The 22995-nt window shown below is 39.5% G+C and overlaps 3 protein-coding genes across 5 annotated transcripts in view; all 3 read left to right on the forward strand.

Moving 5' to 3' along the window:
• The first annotated feature begins 2262 nt into the window (after positions 1 to 2262).
• Positions 2263 to 9857, forward strand: LOC108423794 (H-2 class II histocompatibility antigen, A-Q beta chain-like). The gene is made up of 6 exons (XM_017691372.2): positions 2263 to 3407; positions 3675 to 3735; positions 5083 to 5424; positions 7198 to 7554; positions 7655 to 7738; positions 9325 to 9857. The coding sequence occupies exons 1-6, from the start codon at positions 3369 to 3371 to the stop codon at positions 9513 to 9515; spliced, it is 1074 nt and encodes a 357-aa protein (XP_017546861.1). The 5' UTR covers positions 2263 to 3368; the 3' UTR covers positions 9516 to 9857.
• Positions 9858 to 10859: 1002 nt separating this feature from the next.
• tiprl (TIP41, TOR signaling pathway regulator-like (S. cerevisiae)) lies at positions 10860 to 17632 on the forward strand. 3 transcript variants are annotated; one of them, XM_017691374.2, is made up of 8 exons: positions 10860 to 10994; positions 11618 to 11746; positions 14138 to 14317; positions 14756 to 14852; positions 15313 to 15444; positions 15659 to 15754; positions 16323 to 16385; positions 16999 to 17632. In XM_017691374.2, the coding sequence occupies exons 2-8, from the start codon at positions 11637 to 11639 to the stop codon at positions 17128 to 17130; spliced, it is 810 nt and encodes a 269-aa protein (XP_017546863.2). In that variant the 5' UTR covers positions 10860 to 10994; positions 11618 to 11636; the 3' UTR covers positions 17131 to 17632. The 3 variants fall into 3 exon arrangements, with proteins under 3 accessions (XP_017546863.2, XP_017546865.2, XP_017546864.2); XM_017691376.2 differs by lacking the exon at positions 10860 to 10994 and adding an exon at positions 11069 to 11170; XM_017691375.2 differs by lacking the exon at positions 10860 to 10994 and adding an exon at positions 11246 to 11534.
• A 1307-nt stretch (positions 17633 to 18939) lies between these two features.
• riox2 (ribosomal oxygenase 2) overlaps positions 18940 to 22995 on the forward strand; it is a 13126-nt gene continuing 9070 nt past the window's right edge. The window contains exons 1-3 of the mRNA XM_017691378.2: positions 18940 to 19045; positions 21063 to 21515; positions 21634 to 21753. Coding sequence (XP_017546867.2) covers positions 21093 to 21515; positions 21634 to 21753 — 543 coding nt within the window. The 5' untranslated portion in view covers positions 18940 to 19045; positions 21063 to 21092. The remainder of the gene's footprint in view (positions 19046 to 21062; positions 21516 to 21633; positions 21754 to 22995) is intronic.

The raw sequence follows: 22995 nt of genomic DNA on the forward strand, positions 1-22995 counted from the left end.
CTGTTCTCATGAAGGTGGTCCTGCAGCAACAGCGCGTTAAGTGTTAAAAGCAGGTTGCACCTTGTGTATCTTATGCTGGTTGAAGTCATTTCTACTTTGGTTAGAAACTTCATGTTTGTTCTTATGGTGTCCGTGCCTACATGTGAAACTACACTGCATTGCGCCGGACCTTTCTGTGTATGTTGTCATTTTTTAGTGCAGACAAATGAATGTTTCCTTTCATAAACTAAAGAATGAAACAGACTGAGTTGGACAGCAGAGGCATTATTCTGCTAATTATATTGTGTCATTCATATGATATATCGCAGAACAATGACCACTGTAAGTCAATGCTATTGAAAGTCAGACCTGGTCAGAGATATATAGCAAGAAGTCACATTTACTCTAGTATGTTCAAGTCATAACACTTGAACTTCTACTCACGTATATTAGTGAGCAGAGGTGAGTAGAGTCGCCTACATCAGTCCTCAAGTAAAAGTATTGATACTTGGGTAAAATAATGACAAATATGCTGTCCGAAAAAATAACTCGAGCAGAAGTACCAGTATCAGTAAGTAAAGTAGGTAAATACTGAGTAACTTATAGCTGGGGTTTTCCACGCCAAGGCCCACCTGTACATAACTACAAAGCATAGTGGCCCACAGAAAAACTAAAATCAACTTTTTTTTTTGTAAATGCTGAGACTGAAAATCTGAGAATTATGGCCTGACAACGATTGGATTGGCCATTCTAGTCTCGGCAGGTCTGCAACATTTACAGGTATGTTGAAAACCATAAAACATGGTTGTGGTGATGATAAAAAAGGTATGTGTGGACCGTGATTTGGAGCTGCAGCACATCACGTTTTCACTGAAAATACTCCACTGGCTTCCCAAAAGAGTAAGTGTTTGGTCTCAGGACGTCTCTCTAGTTTTGCAGGTTTTTGTAATGTATGTGAAACCTCACTCCACACACTGAGCTCTAGGATTAACATCGTCTCGATCAACAACAATGATCAATCTTAACAGCTGCTTTTTTGTCACTGGTTTAGCAATATGAATTTGATGCTTGACAAAAGGACGCTCTGCTACGATCCATGAGTTGAAATCAAACTAATTCCCTCTCCCTGTCTTTTTTTCCGAGTATTCAACCGCCCACATATCCGGCTGGACGCTGAAGGATGACTGACTCCCGAGCTCTCCTGCTACCCGCTTCAGACCAGCTGCCCATGCCCCAGCTACCGCCACCTGCCTTGGACTAGCTGCCCACCCTACACTGATGTTTTCATGGACTCCTAGCTATTGCTACTACCAATACTACTGCTATTAATTTTAGTAGTATAATCACTTGTAGGTAGTCTGACCAGAGGAGGATGGGTCCCCCCTGGTGAGCCTGGTTCCTCCCAAGATTTCTTCCTCAGTTCTGAGGGAGGCCATGGTTTGCCCACCAGGGGGTTTTTAAATTCATGTTAAAACTTTGTCTTTTCTGGAATTCTGTGAAGCTGCTTTGTGACCACATCAGTTATAAAAAGCGTTTATACATTTGATTTGATTTGATTTGATTTGAAAACAGTTGTTACGCTGACTGTACGGCGCCGACAAGGCTCTAGAAGGGAAGGGGAGCCGGCTCTGCTGATGAATTCCCTCGTTTGATCACAGAGAGCGTTTCTATCAGCAGTGAACTGAACAGGGTTCATCTGAAGTGAACTGAGACCGGTGTGTTTCTGCCAAACCAGTTCAGCTGCAGAACTGAATATGGGTGGAGTTTTCACATGTGCCAAATAGACTGAAGTATAGAAAAATGTGTGCTAAGTCCTCACCAAACAAAGTGCTCTGAGAAACTTCTCCATCTCTGGCTCCCTGTCTACATCGCACGGTTTCAGACTGATATTCGTATGTCTCTGTTAATATTTATATTGGCTACAATATGAAAATGTTTGATTTACAGATTTTTAATTATGAAGTTAAGTTTTTCCAACTTGTGTTTTTATGACTTACACTCACATAACACCAGCCCACTACAAATTACTGCCAGCGCCAGTTTATGAGGATCCTGGCCACTTCCTACTTCCCCTGTTATATCAAAAACAGGACTGCATCACAGCAGAGGGCGCTCAACTGTAAATGGAGTTCAACTGCTTAAAACCTAAAGTTAAAATAGTTCTAGTTATAGTTTTAGTAAAAAAGTAAATAAAAACTAAATGTAATGATGGGCAAATCATTTAAATCATATATTTCAGTTGAAAATAGTAAAAAAGACAACATTTGATATGTTTACATGGATTTGCATATCACTGCATTTTATTTTGATTTATACTCTGCACAGTGTCCCAACTTGGAAATGGGGTTGTAGATGCTGTACTCATGATATGAAGCACTGTGACTTTAAAATAGTATAATATTTATCAACATGTTATTTAAGTGCATTTGCTTGCCATTTGTATTTAGTTAGTAATTGTTTTTTTGTATTTCATTTCATTGTGTTTTATTGGTGACAACATTTGCTTTGTGATTTATCACATGTTTGACTTTGGAGCTTTAGCGTTTTATTTGAGACCAAAAGTCAAGTCAAGTCAGCTATATTGTCAATACTACAATATGTACAGGACAAACAGGGCACTGAAATTGTGTTACTCACATTATATAGACAGTAAATGGGAAAAATGGGAGATTTAAATAGAGTTGAATCTCAACAAGAGAGGAATATAGCAGAACAATCCTTATTCAGTACTTAAGCAGTTTACCTACTGATACTTTTGTATGGCTACTCAAGACTCAAGGTGCCTTTACTTCTTTCATTATTTTACCCAAGTATCAATACTATTAGGCTGCTCTCCCCACTTCCGCATCGATTATATCTGAGCCTGGTTGACAGTTCTGAAATCTTGTGCCAGAGAGTTTTACTCTTCCTCCATCACCAAGGCTTTGCTGTTGCACAGTGAGTGTGGGTTAGCTTTGGTAACAGCTCCGCTCTGTGGTTCAACTTCTTAGAATGTATGATATCCTTTTTCAAATCCGGAGGAAACAGTGTGTTTTTAATTAACCCATGAAACCCTAAGGATCCGTGCATGGGCTCACACTTGAACTCCTCTCTCATAACTACTTAACGTACATATTAGTGTCATATAAATTACTGCATCTTTTTTTGAAGTCACTAAATGAAATGTTGTAAAAATGAAAAACTGAATATGAATTGTACTGTTCTTTATGCCTGTCAATGCCCCAAAGGAGACTTTGTCTTTCTCCACAAAATGAGGTACTAAAGAATCTAGAACATGTAGTTGTTAAAAAAAACTGCTGGTTTGCGTTTCGCAGAGGAAACTGTGACCACAGAGGTGCCTCAGCTCATGCGCTTCACTGCAGGCGGTATGAGGCGGAATAATCGCCTCAATGCTCACAGAGAAGATGCATGTTCTACAGCGTGGGATGGTGAGAAAGTGGTTCCTGTATCATTATATAATGATTTTATGTGTATGTTTCCAGGTGGCTAGACTTCACGTCTAATGTTGCTTTTGATTTTTGTAAATTACTTTTTTGAATAGAATCATAAAATTATCTTTAGTTGTGTAAGGAAAAAGAATGAGTATATCTTGTTTCTGGATAATTCCCGTTCTTGTTTATTATTTATTTTTCAGTTTTATGAGAGCAGTTTTATAATGCAGACTATATTCTTTATACATTCTGTTTAATTTATAGACATCTGTAAGTTGTTGCTGTCTGCTCTGCTCTGTGTGGACGCTTCTGCGTCTTCTCTCAGGTAAGCATTGAATTATAAGCTGCACTTATATATTGTATTTTATTGTATTGCTTTGAATGGCATAGAGTTCTGTGCTCAACTCTGTTCCTTTTTTCTGGGTATCTTCACTGATTCTCTAATCTATTGGTAACTAAATGCTGTAAATGTAAATATAAGCAAAAAACATTTCTTTCAGTCTCCATTCATTAAATATGAATGCTATATGCATATACTCATTATATATGAATATACATGGATATGTAAACATTGTCATGTGCAAAATCATGTGCAACATACTTGCATATGACAATTTTAACAATAAAATAATAGGTCCCACTTTATATGAAGTGACTCTAATAACTGTGTAGTTACATGTGAATAAAATATGTAACTACTAATCATTTAGTCACTGTTGCAGATGGATTATAGACATAAATTCTATGTAATTACACATGTGTATCTTGATAGTTGTAACAGCCTGTTCTCTCTCAATGCAAACGGTAGTAACAGAAATGTCATAACATAACATTGTAATCAGACTGGAACAGCAGGTTTTTTCCAGCATTAAAAGGAAGTGTGTAATTATCTACATTAAGACATCACTGACACGGTATCTGACAGCTTTCCTAAGATTTAGCTTTCATTTATTTAGTCGTGGTTGGTTAGTTTAGTGGTTAACACTTCTGCCTTCTACACTGTAGACTGGGGTTCAATCCCCACCTGGGTAAACCATACCAATAAGAGTTCTTGGGCAAGACTCCTAACACCACCTTCACCTTCCTGGGTAAAAATGATCAAATTGTAAGGCGCTCTAGATAAGAATGTCTGCCAAATGACATACTTAACTGTACATTTATGTTGCTAGTGCTGTGACACTATAACCAGTTTCAGCTTTAAACTATTCAGTATGTATATCCCCTTATCCATCCATCCATCCATCCATCCATCCATCCATCCATGCAATGTCTATATTACCACTGCATTATTACACAGTACCAGTATTACACAAGAACTGTCCACTTATTTTACAGTGTAACTTTAACACTGCACTACAGGAGCGTTCCTGTGTAGAAGTTGTAATTATGTAAAGTAATTGTGTGTTAAGATGTGCAGAAGCCTGTTCTCTGCAGAAGATTCGTTTCCTTATTTGAATTTGGAAAATCAACAAACCATGTTATATGACCAGGGGTGTCCAAACCTCTGCATACAACTGTACTAGTGCTGAAGCATTTGTAAGTAAAAAGACCAGAATCCATCAGTAAACAGCAGAGTATCTAAAATATGACTGTTGCATTTTGTAAAGGTTTTATGTGGCCTGTGAAGGGAGAACTAATATGTCTCTTTTTCTGAATTGACTTTGTTTTTCAGCTGTGAAGACAGAAAGCGCTGCAGTGAACACGACGGTTCTTCGGGGAAAGAGCACTACAGTTAACTGTGATTATAACAAAACAAGCGAAAAGGTTTTTTTTACAGCAGCTTTGAGCAGAGAACGTTCACTGTGCTCGTATATATATCAGCATAAATCCTGGACAAAGCGACCGTGTGAAGACAACATCAGATTTATTTGGACTCCAGAAACAAAGGAAATGTCATTTGAGCTGTTGAATCTTCAGATAAATGATTCGGGTGTCTATACGTGTGTGGTGGAGAGACAAGTACCCCCTCCTGTTCAGCAACTGGGAATTCAGACAGCATTCGTTCGTGTGATCGGTAAGAGTTTTTAATTTACTCACAGGAAGATACTTTTTAAACAGAGAAATGTGTTGCAGTGTCTGTTACCTTGTTATACAGTGACCACAAGAGTTTTATACTATTAAACGCATGTCATACAGATTTACTACACCAATGAGATTAGATCACAGATTGAAAACTGGTATTCGTTTCTAAGTTAAAAGAATGATATCTTATTTTGGCACAACTTAAGGTTAATATAGCACTGCTGTCTAATGGAAAACACAAGTATCTCCATTGTTTTCAATTTTCATTTTCATACATCGTTTGAGCGCACCAGTCTGTTTTCCATTGGTTGAAAAAGGTTTTAATTGAAATACTAGAAAAGTTTTAAATAAAATCTCTTTACCTAAACTTACAATGAAAGTACATCTTTGCATTCTCCTGAAAAGTTTTTTTTTTGGACAGTGACGATAGGTCGCATATATCTTCACACAAAAGTGAACGACAATTGCTGACCATCAAGCTTCTGCCTTTGTCATCTGTCTTTGGAATCAGTACAATAGTTTGAAATGATTGTGAAGAAAATGCCAGTTTCTTTCATCATGAACTAGGGGTGGGCAGTAAGATGATGGTGATGAATTACATCAACTGTGTGTATTCCTTTCTAAGTACTGCATGTATCATAAACTGCATGCCGCATAAAAAGAGTTATATAGATTTACACCCACTTGCAATCAACAACAACTCAATGTTGGCCCATTATTTTTAGTAATTGATTGATAAAGTAATTTTGGATTTAGCAGGTTTTGGAAAAGAATAACAGTTGACATATAAAAACACATTTTATTTCTGGAACAGTTGTATTAATCATAATACAGCACTGCCATTTGTTGCATGTTTAAAGCTCACTCCTGGCAATGTGTACCATGAATTGAGGAACATTCCTGACAGTGGTCTGTAATGAACCCCTTCATTTGATGAAACATATTGTTAGTCCACCAAAACAACTTTAAAATTGCAATGTTATGTATTTGTCATATCACCCACCTATATCATTAAGCCCCTTCTCTATAGATATAAAATAGAAAAGTTAGTGAAGCTATGAGGAAAAACTAAATACAGCTGTTATTGAAACGATCAAAAACCTGCAGAGTGCAGAATCAGTCTGTTCACGAAATGACAATCCATTATTTTTCAGGGAAAAATGTTTTTATGGAAAGAAAATGTGCTGATAAACTACCAACATGACAGAAACAGAAGCTGTTAATATTGTTAATATTACGAGCAATGAATGAAACCAGCTTTTGCACTCGTTTAAAGGGAAATTCCAGTTAACATTTCTGTGCAGTTCAATCACCGAAACAATTTCAGAGTGATATGATGGTGAAACTGCTCATTCTAAAGAAACTTCCTGACTCACATTTCTGTAAAGTGGTGTTGACTGAAACCAGGACTCGCAGTGTCTACAAAACAAACACAGCTTTTATTATTTACCGAATTCATCGAAAGTGGCCAACACAAGTAAGTACGGTTAAAAAAATGGGGTCAGACCTAAAGAAAAGTTGTATTTTTGTATTTTGTATTATTTTTGAAAAATTCACTTCAATTCACTTAATACCTGTTCTCATGCATCAGCCAACGTACAGTTAACCTTTTACTATAGTAACTTTCTTGACGTAGCTTTTAAATACTTTGCACATCTGGTTCCTTGTGAACAAATTTGACCTGGTCAGTTTCTTTCGAACTGAGTATTTCACATCAAACCACTCTGAACGGCTTTATTTACGTCTTAATTACTGATTTTTTCAGCTCGTCCGGCTGTGTCTACCTCATGTGTGACGGGGTCAGATGGAGCTCCCACAATGCTTTGCAGTTCTGAGGGGTTTTATCCTGCTGCTCTGGAGCAGGTCTGGATCAGAGATGGAGAAAGTATCACCTCCCCGAACTCTTCACTCATAAACCGAGAGCATCTGAACTCTTCTGACGCTCGGTGGAGCTCCAGCAACAACACAGACGGATCTTACAGCCTCACATCCTTCCTTCACCTGCCACCCACACCTGAACAGGTGATGTACCACTGCTGGGTGAATCACTCGTCCCTCAACCAGCCGATCACTGTTAACATCTCCCCCACTGAGTGCTATGGGAAAAACAAGCAGCACATAAGTATGAATTTCCAATTTCATCACATTTTTGTTACTTTGTTTACACAGTACTGTTAATCCCACACAGTCATTGTATTTATAGTAATTTATTTTTTTTCCAGATGAGGTTATAATAGGGACAGGCATCAGCAGTGCTGTGTTCACTGGCATTGTCTTCTTCGTAGCAGTGCACTGTCACCGCCTCAGTAAGTTTCACTAGTGATGCTTCACTAGGAGTACCCTATTTATTTACACCTTTCTAATCCTGTATTGTCTTTTTACCACCGTAAAGAACACACGAGATACACATTGTGTCCAAAAGTTTGTAGACACCTGCTCATCCAAAAATTATTCTGAAATGATTAATTGGAAGTATTTATTATTAAAAGCGTATTAATAGGGAGTTTATCCACCCTTTGATGCAACAACAGCCTCAATTCTTCTGGGAAAGCTTTACACTAGATGTTGGAACATTGCTGTGAGGATTTGACTGCGGTCAAATGCCAATCCAACTCATCAATGGTGTCAGATGGTGCTCCATATTTCCAAAGAACCCAGTTCCACGGCTCTACCAGCCAATGCTGGCAGGCTTTATACCACTCTAGTCAACACTTGGTCTTAGTCATGATGACTTTAGCCTCATTAGGCTGCTCAAGCATGACCCTTCCAATTGGTAATGCTTTCCCATGGAGATTATAAACCTCAATTTAAAAAGAACATTGGGACAGTATGTGAAATAATAAACTGTGGTTTCCATTAGATTCAAAGTGATGATACCTTTCATATCTTATTTCCAAATGTATACAGCGCTCCTTTTTAAAAAGCTGGTCGCATCCAGTTTGTACCACTCCACCCCATCCTACAAGGGCATTCTTATATGATATCATACAAGTTCACAAAGTTCACTTAAGACACCTGCATGTAGGTTCAGGGAGTTGGAATGCACACAAACTATGGCAGACTATGCCCTAATGCTTTTCCCTGCATTACCAATTAGTGATAAATTAATATTCCCCTTTAGCTAATGATTAACCTATCTGATTATTCATTACATGCCTAATTTATTTGATTATTGATTAAGGGTGTATTTATTCCAAAATTCCCATCGCTAGTATGTGCACTGTCTAAATATGCAGCCATGCTGTTTTAACATGTTCAGAACATTGTTTGGTATTGTCACGCTGAAATAAGCATATGTTCCAAAAAAATACTTTGTCAAGGAGGCAGCTTATGTCCCAAAAAGTATATTTATCTTTCAGCATTAAAGTTGCAAGTCAGCCATGCCATGGGCATAACATACCCCAACACCATTACAGTCCTGGGCTTTTAAACTTTACACTGGTAACAATCTGGATGGTCCTTTTCTTTTTTGGCCCAGAGAAAACAACATTCCTTATTACCCCAATGCCTGTTTACATTGAGCCCAGGCACAGAGAAGTTGCTGATGTTCTGGATGTTGAAATATTGCTTCTGTTGTGCATGGTACAGTCTTAATTTGCATTTGTGCATGCATTTTATAAAAAAATACAAAGTTTAAAGGCAAAACATTAAACATATTTTCTTTGCATTGTTTTCATTTCACATACTGTCACAACTTTTTTGGAATTGAGATTTGTATAAGTTGTGTGTGGGCAGTTCCACTCGCTGTATCAGCAATGGGTGCACCTTATAGTAGCTGAATTCACGAATTAAATGATGTGCCTGGATACTTTTGGATATAAAGTGTATAATTCCACATCAGTAGTCCCAGCCCATTGAGATGATTGAATATTGACGCAGTGTGTCCTTCTAGGAAGAAAAAAGACATGCCCACAGTCTCCAGTAGGAAGGCCTCTCTTACCTGAGCCTGAGCCAAACGGTCAACTGCAGACTGCCGTGTACTCAACACTGGGGAGCCATCGACCAGTCCCATGCAGGAACAACAGCAGCCGTAGCTGCTCACTACAGCAAACACTAAACCATCACACAACTCAAAATGCCTGAATGAGTCAGTGACTGAAAACAAATCATATCTATCTTTACAAATAACTATAGTTAAGTACGTGGAGGATGCTACATCTTTAGGTATACAATTTAAAAGCTACGTTTACTTTACTGGAAGTGTAAAATGTATGTTTAGATGGAAATGTTACTGTAGAAAGAACTACAATTACACTGCAAATATGCATAAAATGCTTTTCTTTGTGATTCTTTAAAGACTGTGATGTGTCTTCCAGCCCTTCTATAATCTGAATCTCCTGTAGTCTCCTGTATGGAGTACTGGAGAACCCACTGTCTGCTCCTTATAAATGTAAAATAAAACTGGAAAAATAACAATTCAGTAAAAGCAAATAACTGCACAAGTTTTCTTTACACAAAACATGAACACATGTCATGTGTGTGGAACCACTTCTTCAAAGCTGTAAACATGAAGATCTGATGAAACTTTGACTCACCTATTTTTTCAGCGCGAGAGAACGAATGACTTTTGGTCCAACTTATGTTTTCACGTGTTTAACCCTGTCAAAATGACTTATTCCTTTCACCTCAAACATGTTATTTGCTACTACACTAACTTTACTAAAAAGCCTCGTGAGTAAGCGAGTGTTTCATTCAACATGCTAAATTCTTTATTCATATACAGAGGTTTTCGAATTCTCAGCCAACCCTGTCCAATCACTACTCCAGTCCTTACATGTTGTAGAAACTAAGGAAAGTAATAGATTTTTGAATTTTTATGACGAGCTTTATGGACAGACGCTTGATTAACTGTCTTTCCTCTGTGTGTGTGTGTGTGTGTGTGTGTTTGTGTGTGTGTGTGTGTGTGTGTGTGTGTGTGTGTGTGTGTGTGCGAGAGAGAGAGAGTGAGAGAGAGAGATTGGCAGAGAGAGTGAGAGAGAGTGAAAGAGAGAGACAGTGAAAGAGAGAGAGTGTGAGAGACAGGGAAAGAAAGAAAGAGAGTGTGAGAGGGAGAGAGATAGAGTGAGAGTTTATGAGAGAGTGAGAGAGAGAGAGAAAGAGAGAGAGAGAGAGTGAGTGTGTGAGAGAGAGATAGTGTGTGTGAGAGAGTGAAAGAGTGAGAGTGATAAAGAGTTAGAAAGAGAGAGTGAGAGAGAAAGAGAAAGAGAGGGGGAGGGACATATAAGTTTAATATTATGCAGGTTGTTGTGTTGCATCCTTACTCTCTGATGTCTGATGTGCTTGGATGGTATGATGATATTGCTGAGAGCACCATTCGCATTCTCTTACATGGTGTCTGATAATGTATTAGTCTGACGTTGGTTGTATATTTCGTATATTCTTTAAACAAATAAATAAATAAACAAACCGTAAACATGAAGGCGGAACTGTGAAACTACGATGTTGGCTCGTGTTTAACGTCGGACACATTTGGTTCATGGAGCTGCTGGTGGGGTTTAGCTGAGTGTGCTAACAGCTAAAGCTAAAGTGAATGACTGCTGGGTGTTTAATGCGAGTTTAAAAGTACGGATGACCATATTTACATGTTTCGGGTAGCTAAGCAATCCACGACGGTGGCTTCGTATGACTTTGTAGAGTTTCACGGCACTTCTTCGAGAGGATAAACGGTGCCTGGCGTTAGCAGCAGCGCTCTGTTTTTAGCAGTTAGCCGGAGCCGTGGCGCTGGTCTTTATAAGCAGGTTTGGTGAATAGTCGGAGGTGCTGTCGGTTTCTGAATATCGTTAATAAAGTCTGCAAGCTGTCAGCTCAAATTGGGATAGTAGAAAATAGCAAAATAAGCAAGCGTGCTGGCTAAATGACGCGCAGCTGAAGCTTCTAACTCCAGTTTCTTGTTCGAATTTTTCCGTTCCATCTTAAAAGGGGTAGCAGTTACATTCTGGTGTACGAGGTAGTTGAGTATTTAAGGTGGAACTGGAAAATTCGCACAAGAAGGTGGCGAATAGGAGGCTTCAGCTTGGTCTGAATGACCGTGAGGAGCTCAGCTAACCTACCTAAGCAGGGTTGAAGCTGCTGAAGGACGCTGGTGGTGGATTGTATTTGGCTGTAATGTTGTTCTGTATTATGCCCTTTAGATGTTTATGTGTATGTACAAAAGCGTGAAGGACTTCTGTTCTGTTTTCATACAGCTAAAGAACATAACCAGCCATGTCGACCATTTCCCATGGCTTTAAAAGCAGCAAGCAAGACTTCACGTTTGGACCTTGGAAAGTCACTGCGGAAAAAACCCACATCATGAAGTCTAAGGATATTGAACGGTACGTAGTGTAAACATCATAGATAAGTTACTGTCCGTTTGATAGCATTAAGCAGAGGTGAATCGTGTACTTGAATTAAAGTAGAGACACCCAAGGTAAAATATTGCTCCAGTAAAAGTAGAAGTTCCTCCCTTTAGACCTCCACTGGAGTAAAAGTACTAAAGTATTTACATTCAAATGTACTTAAGTATAAAGTAAAAGTACTAAAAGAGTAATTCTGGGTCTGATGTCCTGTTATCATTTTTATAACAAGACTGGCTTCATGAACTCATTTCAGGTGAAAGTCCTCCAGCGTCATTAAGTGATGTAGTCTGCAGTGCACTTCCACTGCCATATGCTGAAACCGAAAAAAAAGTAAATGAGAAATGATGTGAAATAATTCATCCACTTATTTTAAGTGGTTTGTTCTGTATTAGTCATGAAAGCTGGTGATTTATTGTGTGATGTTTCCATCTCAAAATACGACTGCTGATCCCGGATCAGAGTCTTTATAGACCTTGGTCACTATGTGGTCAAATAAACACTGATCCAGAATCAACTCTCCTGAATAGAAATTTGTGAACGATGCCCTAGGCTAGAAAAGGGTTTACAGAAACTCCACCAATTAGGAATTTGAGTCCAGTTTGTTTACTTTTCTGTGATTTTTCATGTAAAGCATTGCTGATGCGGCACCACCAGCATCGAAGTAGCTAAACTGATGTAGCCATTAGGGCTGAACGATTTGGGGAAAATATTGAATTGCGATTTTTCCGACTAATATTGCGACTGCAATCTAAATTGCGATTTTTATCAACTGATACTTACTTTGGCCAAGAAGACCACCTTTTTAGGCTTGACCCCTGAACGTAGTGTGCCAGACTGCCAGTAAGTTGTGGTTGTGATGTCACAACACATGGAAGTTTGGTAGATTGGTCTTAACTTACCTATAAGCATTTTACAAGCTCTTATTAGGTTCTGTTGCCCCTCTTAAAACCTAAAACAACATTTTTGCTAATGTACACACTTAAAAAAAAGATGGTTCTTCAATATGTTTTTTTTTAGGAAAGACAATGGTTCTGAGTAGAACCATAAACACTTCGTGATGCATTTGCATACTTAAAAAGTTCTTTGCATAGTGAAGTGGCTCTTTAGATTGACGGAGAGTGTGTTGTATATGGTTCTATGTAGCACCTTTCTGAAAAGCATTCGATACAGCACCAAAATATTCTTGTGTTGTTACAAGCTTGACATCGTAACAATAGCAGAACCCTTTTTGATGCTCCATAGAACCATATACAACACATTGTCCATCAATCCGAAGAACCATTTTACCATGCAATGAACTTTTTAAGCAAATGGGTCTTTACGTGTTCATGATTCTACATGGAATGATTGTCTTTACTAAAGGACCTTCTTTTTCATGAACCTTGAAGAACTATATTTTTAAGGAGTGTAAGCTGTTGTAAAAAAATGCAGTTCTTGCGATGTGAAAATTGCTCTGTCTTAAATTGTGATTTAGATTTAAAAACGATTCATTGTTCAGCCCAGGTAGCTAGAAAGAAACCAAGTCGTTCTCTCTGGAATGAATATGGTTAGAGGGGACAGGGTCCACTATAAAGACACTATTTAAATAAAGGGGTCAGATCACTAAAAATGTATGTATTGAGTCAGAATTGAGTACTTGTGAAGCTCAAGATGTTAAATCTGTTATACAATATTCATATCAGTCGTGTAAACAAACATGTCAAATGTGTCTAAATGTGTGTAACGTGCAGCGTAATTCTGCAGACTCGTCTTTAGACTTATTCAGAAGTAATTCTGACAATCATCCACAACTTGTTTTGAAACATAAGCTACTGATAAGACAGTGTGAGAGTGAGTGTGAGAGTGAGTGAGAGTGAGTGTGTGAGTGAGTGTGTGAGTGAGTGTGTGAGTGAGTGTGTGAGTGAGTGTGTGAGTGAGTGTGTGAGTGTGAGTGAGTGTGTGAGTGAGTGTGTGAGTGAGTGAGTGTGTGAGTGAGTGTGTGAGTGGGTGTGTGAGTGGGTGTGTGAGTGGGTGTGTGAGTGGGTGAGTATATGTATATGTGTATGTATGCATTCCCTTTAGACATATAGGTTTATTGAGTGAGTATATGTGTATGTATGCATTCCCTTTAGACATATAGGTTTATTATTATGCAGGTTGTTGGGTTGCATCCTTACTCTCTGATGTCTGATGTGCTTGGATGGCATGATGATATTGCTGAGAGCACCATTCACATACTCTTATATGGTGTCTGATAATGTATTAGTCTGACGGTTGAATATTTCGTATATTCTTTAAATAAATAAGTAATTCTGACAGTCATCCACAACTTGTTTTGATACATAAGCTACTGATGAGACATTTTACCAGTCATTTATTGTGTTCCAGGTTAGCAGAGGAGATGCACATGCCCTGTCTTCCGGAGATGCTATTTGGAGACAACGTTCTGCGCATTCAGCACACTGATGGGTTCGGCATTGAATTCAATGCCATCGATGCTCTCAAACGTGTTAACAACGCACAGGACATGGTGAAAGTGGCTTGTGCTCAGGAGTGGCAGGAAAGCAGGTGGGTGACATGGTATTAACGAAACATCCAGACACTTGAGAATTAGGGTTTTTGATCTCCAGGAATCTGTAATCACAAATTCACTTAAATTCAGCCGACTCTCGCAATGTTAGTGCTTTCACAACATTTACACTGTATTAGAATATTTATATATCTTGTATGTGTATTTCTGAAGTTTCTTGTATCTCGGAGGTACAAATTGTTTTGTATTGTTCTTCCCTTGTTTTATTAGGAACTAACTGGGCTACATTTAAAACAAGTTAAAGAAATGTATCAGGCTCCTAATTATTACAGATGTCTACAGTTTTATTGGAAATTCTTTGCTCTCCTCAAAATAAAAAAGTGCAAATACTGAAAAAAAAGACTGCATTTCAGTCACAAAATTCTGGTGCCGGTCTTGTAACATCCTTTAATTTTTCTGTTCCTGAATTCCGGCAGAGCTGATTCTGAACACAAAGAAGTGGTGAAGCGCTATGATTGGACGTATACGACAGATTACAGAGGGACATTACTCGGCGAAGACCTGCAGATCAAGGTTTTTTGGCGTATGATTGTCTGATGAATGTCCTGTGGCAGTGTGGATTAGTATAAAAATATAAAGCTGACTTAGTAATTACTGAGTAATTAGGGGTGTTAATTACTGAAACCATTCAGTGCAAAACAAAACCACAAATTTTACTATGATTTGATTAATTTGGTAGAAATAAGTTATTTTTCAAAATAAGCCAAAAACACATTTACAATTACAGTGTTTAGCAGATGCTCTTAATCCAGAGCGACTTACAGAAAGTTCTTTGTCTACCTGGAGAAAGTAACTTCACTAGTTACAACTAGGGTAGAGAGAACGCTTATCCTGAGGTGTTGAGCGCTGCGGTAAATGTTACTGAAGGAACTATTTATAAAGCATAAAACAAAATTGATACAGTCGATTCACCACTTTCAGACCAATGAAACCATTCTGAGAGAGAGAGAAATGTTCTCTGTGTGTTACTCAGGTGACTCCAACAACAGAGCGGATAGACTTGGAGAAACTGAAGGCTCGAGAGCAGATCATGTTCTTTGAGGATGTGTTGCTGTTCGAGGACGAACTCCATGATCACGGCGTTTCCATGATCAGTGTTAAAATCGTGAGTGATGCCAGTTTCCACCCGTTTATTATGTTGATGGACTGTCTGTAATTATGCAAGAGAGAACACATGGCAGATATTCGTAAAATGTCCAGACCTAGAAGAGTCTGTCACCATAACCTGGAGAGGAAAGTGATGCTGATTGACATTTTGATTGGAAATTTGTCTTGAATTCAGACTTTGGAGTTTTAAACTGCTGTGATGTCTGTTTCAGAGAGTGATGCCCACTAGTTTTTTTGTACTGCTGCGCTTCTTCCTGAGAGTGGATGGAGTGCTAATCCGGATCAATGACACACGACTCTATCATGAGGCAAGTAAAACTCTTCCAGCCATCAGAAGTGCTTGAGAAAAGTATGTAACTGTATAATCTGTTTTTAGCATTCTTACATTAAACTTTCATTGGGCAGTCGTGGGCTGGAGGTTAGGGAACTTGCCCTGTGACCGGAAGGTTGCCGGTTCGATCCCCTGAGCCGACAGCACATGACTGAGGTGTCCTTGAGCAAGACACCTAGCCCCCAATTGCTCCCTGGGCGCCGTGGATAGGGCTGCCCACCGCTCCGGGCAAGTGTGCTCACTGCCCCCTAGTGTGTGTGTGTCTACTCACTAGTGTGTATGTGGTGTTTCACTTCACGGATGGGTTAAATGCGGAGGTGGAATTTCCCCGTTTGTGGGATTAATAAAGTATCACTTAAACTGGCAGAACTGATTCTACATCAGCACTTTTCTGAGACTGTTTTCATGTAAATCTCTGTGTTATAGGTTCTACATCCTGGTAGAGTAAATATAGTGAGCTTGAGCTTGTGAAATGAATGACAGTCGAGTGATGCAGTGATGTTTAGTTGGTGTTGAGCCTCATTCTCTCATTCTTTTGACTGCAGGGTGGGAAGAACTACATGCTGAGAGAGTTTAGCACTCGAGAAAGCAAAGTATCAGCTCTGCAGGTGAGATATTTACTGAGATAAATGATACATATAAAGTGTATGTATATTTATGTACATTCCAGTCAAAACAACCATTAAGTACAGGTGTTAATGGCAGATTTCTTTGAAAAACTGAAAGCTAGTCTCTTGAAAAGAGTGGAAGCTGTAATAAAGGAAAGGGTGGATGCAATAAATACTACACATGCCTCAACAACTAAATATATGTGTTATGCCCTTTTCTCTGATGCTGAAAATGAGAAGCTTGCATTTAATTTCTGTTTTGGACCGGAAATTAAATGAATGAAGGCTGGTCTCTGACTTTTCCACAGTAAACCATATACTTTTTGTATATATACTTAATGGATCATGCCTTGATGGTATTTGCAATTCCTTAAAATCGCCCTAGTTGTCTTAGATGGTCCCTGGCATTGCCACCTTAATTGCCTTATTCTTTGTTTATTTGGACATTTTCGTTAATATTATTTCGTCATGAATTACGAGACGCCTCTTAGCTTTTTAGAGATCGTCTTGTTTAATATTTCATTAAATATTTAAGAATATTTCCACACAAAACCATTTATTTATGCTTCTTTTATGCTGTGCTTCTCTTTGATGATGTTTCCTTTCTCTGCAGCATGTTCCTCCTGCCTTCTACACAGACCCCAACGAGATCGCTCAGCACTTACCACTCAAGCTCACAGAGTGTGAGAAGCTGGAGTTTCCAGAGCGAGAGACACCAGCTGAGACTGCTAATGTGCCGCAGTGACATGCACTCAGTTCACACATTTCAAACCTCAGAGTAAGAGTGCTGATCTCTTAATGTCGGGAAATAAAACCATAACAGCGGTGACGGCAGAACCCAGATCAGCATTCATACTTTGAAGTATTTGATGCATACAAGCCCATGGCTGCAGCTGTGATGAGCTGCACGGCTGCTTCAGCCTGAGGAGACGCCCACGAGCGCAGGTCCAGCATGCTCTCATCTCACACTGAAGACTTCTTTTATAATGAAACACTTAGAGCCCGTCTCAGCCTGTGGCACTGTTACTGGAACATCACTGTAAGTGTTGTCATGTAAGACTCTGAGTTGTGTTCTCACTCATGATGTAAACACAGATGTCAAAGGTTGGTTAATGATGGTTCTGCATTTTTTTTATATCATGTGATTTTTGTGTGAGTAATTTGGAGTTGTCAATTACTCGTCTGGGGTTTTATGGATGAAGGGCGTTAGAATGATGAATGGCTTATTAAAAGTACATGTTTGGAAATGTGCACTGCAAAGCAATTATGCCTGTCACAAACGGAAGAAATGAAAAGTGATGCTGAGGACCTGGAAGCCACAAAAGGCTCAAAGTAAGGAACATGGCAGAGCAGAGATGATTAGGCTTTGAAGATGAATTCAGAATGGCCTGACGTGAAGTGCTCAGTCCTAGAGCAACTGGTCGAATCAGAATGGACCACAGTGGTGGTGATATGAACCAGATATTTAAAGAGTTTAAAGGGCCTTGTTCACCAATATCTTCTTTTTTAAAATGTTCTTGAGGAAGTTCCTAAGAAAATCTCTAAGAATCTCCGTCAGATTCATGACGTGTTAAACCACAGAACTGATAACACCTCTCGTGTACATGTTTTCTCCTGTTATGAACAAACCCCAAATGAGACAACAGTAGTGAATGTCAGAAAAGTGGGTTTTAAGAAGAAATTTCTTCTTAAGAACGGTTGTTGAATGAGGTCCAATGTCTTCAGAAGCTACCCTGAAGAAACCTGTTAGAGAGTGGGGAAAGAAAAAAATTTCCTTTTTCAGATTTATTGCTATTTCATATGGAGCCCCTAAGATGACATCATTAGTTTAATAAGGTGTGGCCTCAAAATAGTAATCTGTGGCCACATCTTATTTAAAAAATGACCAGTGTCATAGGACTGTATAATTTGAACATTATCAGCATTACCTAATAACCCCAAATGTGGCGTCCTATTTAAAATGTTTACCAAAAGAAAATATGATGTGATTTATTATTATTTCAACCCCAGATTTCCTGGCCTTTGCTTATTTTCTGTGAAGAACATATAACCCATTTTTAGTCTCTTCACATTGTCCACCCCCACACATTTATATAACACGTGATGTTAGGGTCAACTTGTTGGGGGGGGGGGTGTGTGGAGGTGCTGTGTCCTTCACTCTGTTCTCCTACGTGGCCTGTGTGAGGGTGGACAACATGGACAGGCTGCTGACTGGCTACAGCTGCTAAAGTTGTGATATTTTAAACATGGTATTTTTACATAAATTGTAACGGCTGTGCTGACTTAAAAACCAATAATATGGTGGGTCCACCAGACCACTGAGTCACAAACACATCAACACCACAGGAGTGAAACCTCAGAAGATGTACAGCTTCACTGCTTGTTTCGAAGAGAACAAAATGGCTTTATTATCCTGTCGCCATCACTGTAAAGAACTCTACGCTGGTACAGTGAACCAGTTTGCAGCAAACCACTCTATGGCTTTGTTGACACTTCAACCGGTGAATTATACAGACTTAAAAATCGGCGTCATTCCCCTTTAAATCCCTTCCAGCAGTGGGTGTGGGGTTCTGGTCAGGTTACACGTAGAACGATGGTGAAGACGCGTGTTTCTAGTCGGAGGGTTAGCGGTGTGACGCCGAGGTTTCACGTGGGACTGAGTAAGTGCAGATCTTTGTGTTGCTGGTCATCTTCACTAACTTTAGTTCGTAGTGCTACTGACTGAGTTTTGGTTGCCTTTCGGTCCAGCAGGCTGGTCACCGTGGTCAGTAATTTGACTGTGGTTTCCAAACCTTATCAGTGCTGGAATTCCCATTTACGATGGCGTTTCTCTGATAAACCACGACAAACCTTCCAGTTTCTCAACATTTTAATCATAAAAAATTAATGAATCCTGTTAAAAAGTCCAAATATCTCTTTCTCTTTCGTTCTGTGCCAGTTTGTCCAGTTGGTCATTTTAATTCTCGTCAGTTAGAGTCAGTCAGACATCCAAACAATGAAGAACAGTTAAGATCACTGATTTCTCAGAAACGCCTGCCTAAGTTAGTGCTTAAGATGTAAACAGTCATTCAGAGTGGTTTGGTGTGAAATAGTGTTGGTTAGTGTAGTGTTTAATACCACTGCCTTCTACACTGTAGACTGGGGTTCAGTCCCCACCTGGGTAAACACCCTACACTACACCAATAAGAGTCCTTGGGCAAGACTCCTAACACCGCCTTGTCCTACCTGTGTAAAATGATCAAATTGTAAGTCGCTCTGGATAAGAGCCTCAGACAAATGCCGTAAATGTAAATAATTCCTTTGTAGGGAAACTTACAGTGTTAGGAACCAGAAGTCCTGATGTCTAAAACATTATAAATTACACCCTTTTTATTTACGTGTCCTCTGTGCTTTTACATGTACAGAGCCCTGCTGGTGACATGCCATATAAATAAAAAATAATGAGCAGCCATGCACTATTAACATGTGGGAACGAGATCCTAATGCATGCCCGCGAATTAGTAAGTAGATAATTAAGGAGTGGCTACAACTTAGTAAGGCTCGGGAATGAGATCATGCCTTACAAAGTCATGGCCACGCATTAAGATCTCGTTCCCACGCCTTACTATGTCATGGCCACGACTTGCATATCTTGTTCCCGCATTAACTAAATTGTGGCCACACATTATTTTTATTTATACAGAATGTCGCCAGCGGGGCTCCGTATACATGTGATGGCGATGATGAGAAAATAGTGGAAATCTGGGGGAAAAGTTTTCTTTGGGGACTGTTTGGTGTAGAACACCCTTCATTGTTCCTCCCAATATGACTGGATTAGAGTAAAGTGATTAACATGCAACTTGGGGCAAAACTTAATCACACCACTACTGTAAAACAGTGCCTCAGATATCAGCTTTCATAAACATTTCATGGAAAAATTGTCTGCCAGCAAGCATTTATAGGCACTCCTCAGATGTCCGGTTCCTATCACTGCCACTGTGAACGATTGTGACTCAGTAAGTTTCGTTAGAATTAAACATTTCACACCAAAACACTCTGCATGACTTTGTTTACGTCTAAACTATTTAAATATGCAGAACTTTTCTGAGTGGTTTGATATGAAACAGACTCTCGAGAAACCTTTCCACAGAATTCTTCACAGTGGTGGTGAAAGTGTTCAATGCCAATAACTACTACATGGCAGAAGGTTATTACATGAAATGGTTAAAAATAAGCTGCCTGGTGGTTTGTTTTACTATAGTTTTGAGAACCTTTGGCCTAAAATGCATTTTAAACACAGCTGCGTGGAGATGTACATGCAGGGTGATGGAAGACAAAATAATCCCCAAAGAAAACAGCTTTTTCCAGATGTACCACTGTTTCACCATCATCAACATTAACATATAAAAACTCACTGATCATACAAGATAGTAAATTTAAAAGGCTTTGTTAGTGTTGACATCACAGCCCCTGGTTCCCGTCACCTTGTTGCAAAGAAATCCAAATTTCTTTACAACGAAACCACCTTGAATGACTTTGTTTACATCTGAACCATTGAGTCTTGCCGGAATTGTGAAAAATCAGCGTAATTTTCCCTGTATTTTGGGATGAAGTTGGCCAGGCAGGTCAAGAAATAGGCTGTTATTTCCAAAGACTAATTAGAGACTGAACAATTTCTTTCTGTCCGCACCAAACAAGATCATCTACGAGTTTATCTGCTGGACAGAGATGCCAAAAAAAGGGAGATCCGCAGTGAGGAGCCCGGAGGAGAAGGAAGAGGGGATGTCTGCTAAACAGAGAAAGACAGACAGTCCTCTGTGCTTTGACTCCCCATCCAGCTTGTTCCAGAGTCTAATTGCCCCCATGGACGTGAATCAGTTCTTCCAGCAGTACTGGGAGAAGAAGCCATTGCTGCTGCAGAGATCAGACCCCGCACTGACCTCCTACTACCAGTCCCTCTTCCAGCTGTCTGACCTCAAGCAGCTGTGTGCCCAGGGCCTGGAATACGCCCGAGACCTAAACGTGTGCCGCTGTGTCAACGGCAAGAAGAAAGTGATGAACAAAGAGGGACGAGTGAACTACACCCAGCTGAGGAAAGACTTTGATCAGAAGAGAGCCACCATACAGTTCCACCAGCCTCAGAGGTTCAAGGTGAGCACTTTCATGTGTCGGGGCCTCAACATGAAGGCCAGAAGACTGAGCAGGTGGAGTCTGTGTTATGGTGTGATGCTTCTGACTTGATCAGATCTTGGGATGTGTTTCTGTTCAGGATGAGCTGTGGCGCATTCAGGAGCAGCTGGAGTGTTTCTTCGGGTCACTGGTTGGCTCCAACGTGTACATCACGCCTCAGGAGTCTCAGGGTCTGCCACCGCACTATGATGACGTAGAGGTACTAATGAATATGTCAGTTTCTGTGACTATAAGTTTTACAAAAGTGATAATTTTGTTCATTTTTTTCACCATCTAGGCCGGTCACAAGTATTGCGTAATTACCTAATTACCATTATTTCAGATGATCAGAATTATTTAAGCTGACTGCAGTTGTTTTCCACAGATCATTGATGTTTTTTGCGGTCAGATGCTGCAAAAAAAAAAGTGAATTGGCTACATTGAGTTGAGGCAAATGAATCAGTAAATGCATTCTTTAAGAAGACATCGCTGGGCTTATGAAAAAGAAAACCTTCCATCTTTGAGCATCTTTGGGCAGCACTAAGTGGCTAATTCGGGTGCTTTTAAGCATGCATGCTGGCAGAATTAGGGGTTTTTGCTCATATTTACTCTTGTGAAGAATTTACACGAATTACAAAATTCTCTCTTAATTCATCAGTACTACCAGCGTTTGCTACTAAGTAACCAAAGCTAGTAAGTTGTGCATGATGGCAGTGATTTTCATTCATTTTTGCCATAGAGAAATTCAGCTTCGACCCAGAGTTTCTAATATGGGCGTGACGCTGACTACGGAATAACACGACTTCCCTGCTCTGTATTACGCCTCTGGAGTTGACATCATTCCGCAGTTGATGTCCTGCACATAATAGGAAATAAGCACATTTTCTCCATGAGAAAAAGGAAATTATTGCTGTCACTAAATGTTAAATAAATGCGTTTTTGCCATTTTTTGGCTCAAACGTTTCTGGATCTGCTGAATTTCGTTGTTGTTAGGGAGCCGAAATGTGGATTCCTGGATGCAGTCTAACACTGCCACACACAGAACTGACATAATAACTGTCAAATAACTCACCAAAACTCATGCTAACCCTCAAGCTTCATCTACTGTGGTAGCTGAGTTGCTTTGGCAGTAGTAGAGTACAGTTTAAGTTGTTGATGTTATATGAAATGCACTGACATTCACTGACCTTCACTGGCACAGCAGTGGTAGATTACATAGAATTATTCTAGAGGACTTGGAGGATCCAGTGACATCAGGTAGGAAAATGTACGCAGGACCAAAGGTGTAGGGTTTGGAACATTTCTCTTTACAGGGCACAATAGCAGCAATTTTCAAAAAAGCTGTTTAATTTTTTTCATGTAGAAAATCTGCTTAGAGTTCATAATGCGAGTATGACATTGACTACATAGTTATGACACTAAACCTTTTAGACTCTTTGGGACCCCCAGTGGTTCTAAAACG

Source organism: Pygocentrus nattereri, chromosome 18 (assembly GCF_015220715.1).
Source record: "Pygocentrus nattereri isolate fPygNat1 chromosome 18, fPygNat1.pri, whole genome shotgun sequence".
NCBI lineage: Eukaryota > Metazoa > Chordata > Actinopteri > Characiformes > Serrasalmidae > Pygocentrus > Pygocentrus nattereri.

Bases quoted from the DNA above. Each gene is read 5' to 3' on its own strand.
- LOC108423794 (XM_017691372.2), top strand. From the start codon at position 3,369: ATGCTCACAGAGAAGATGCATGTTCTACAGCGTGGGATG. The intron at 7,555-7,654 runs GTATGAATTTCC...TTTTTTTTCCAG, and splicing joins GAAAAACAAGCAGCACATAA to ATGAGGTTATAATAGGGACA. The intron at 7,739-9,324 runs GTAAGTTTCACT...GTGTCCTTCTAG, and splicing joins AGTGCACTGTCACCGCCTCA to GAAGAAAAAAGACATGCCCA.
- tiprl (XM_017691374.2), top strand. From the start codon at position 11,637: ATGTCGACCATTTCCCATGGCTTTAAAAGCAGCAAGCAAGACTTCACG. The intron at 11,747-14,137 runs GTACGTAGTGTA...ATTGTGTTCCAG, and splicing joins AAGTCTAAGGATATTGAACG to GTTAGCAGAGGAGATGCACA. The intron at 15,445-15,658 runs GTGAGTGATGCC...TGTCTGTTTCAG, and splicing joins CCATGATCAGTGTTAAAATC to AGAGTGATGCCCACTAGTTT.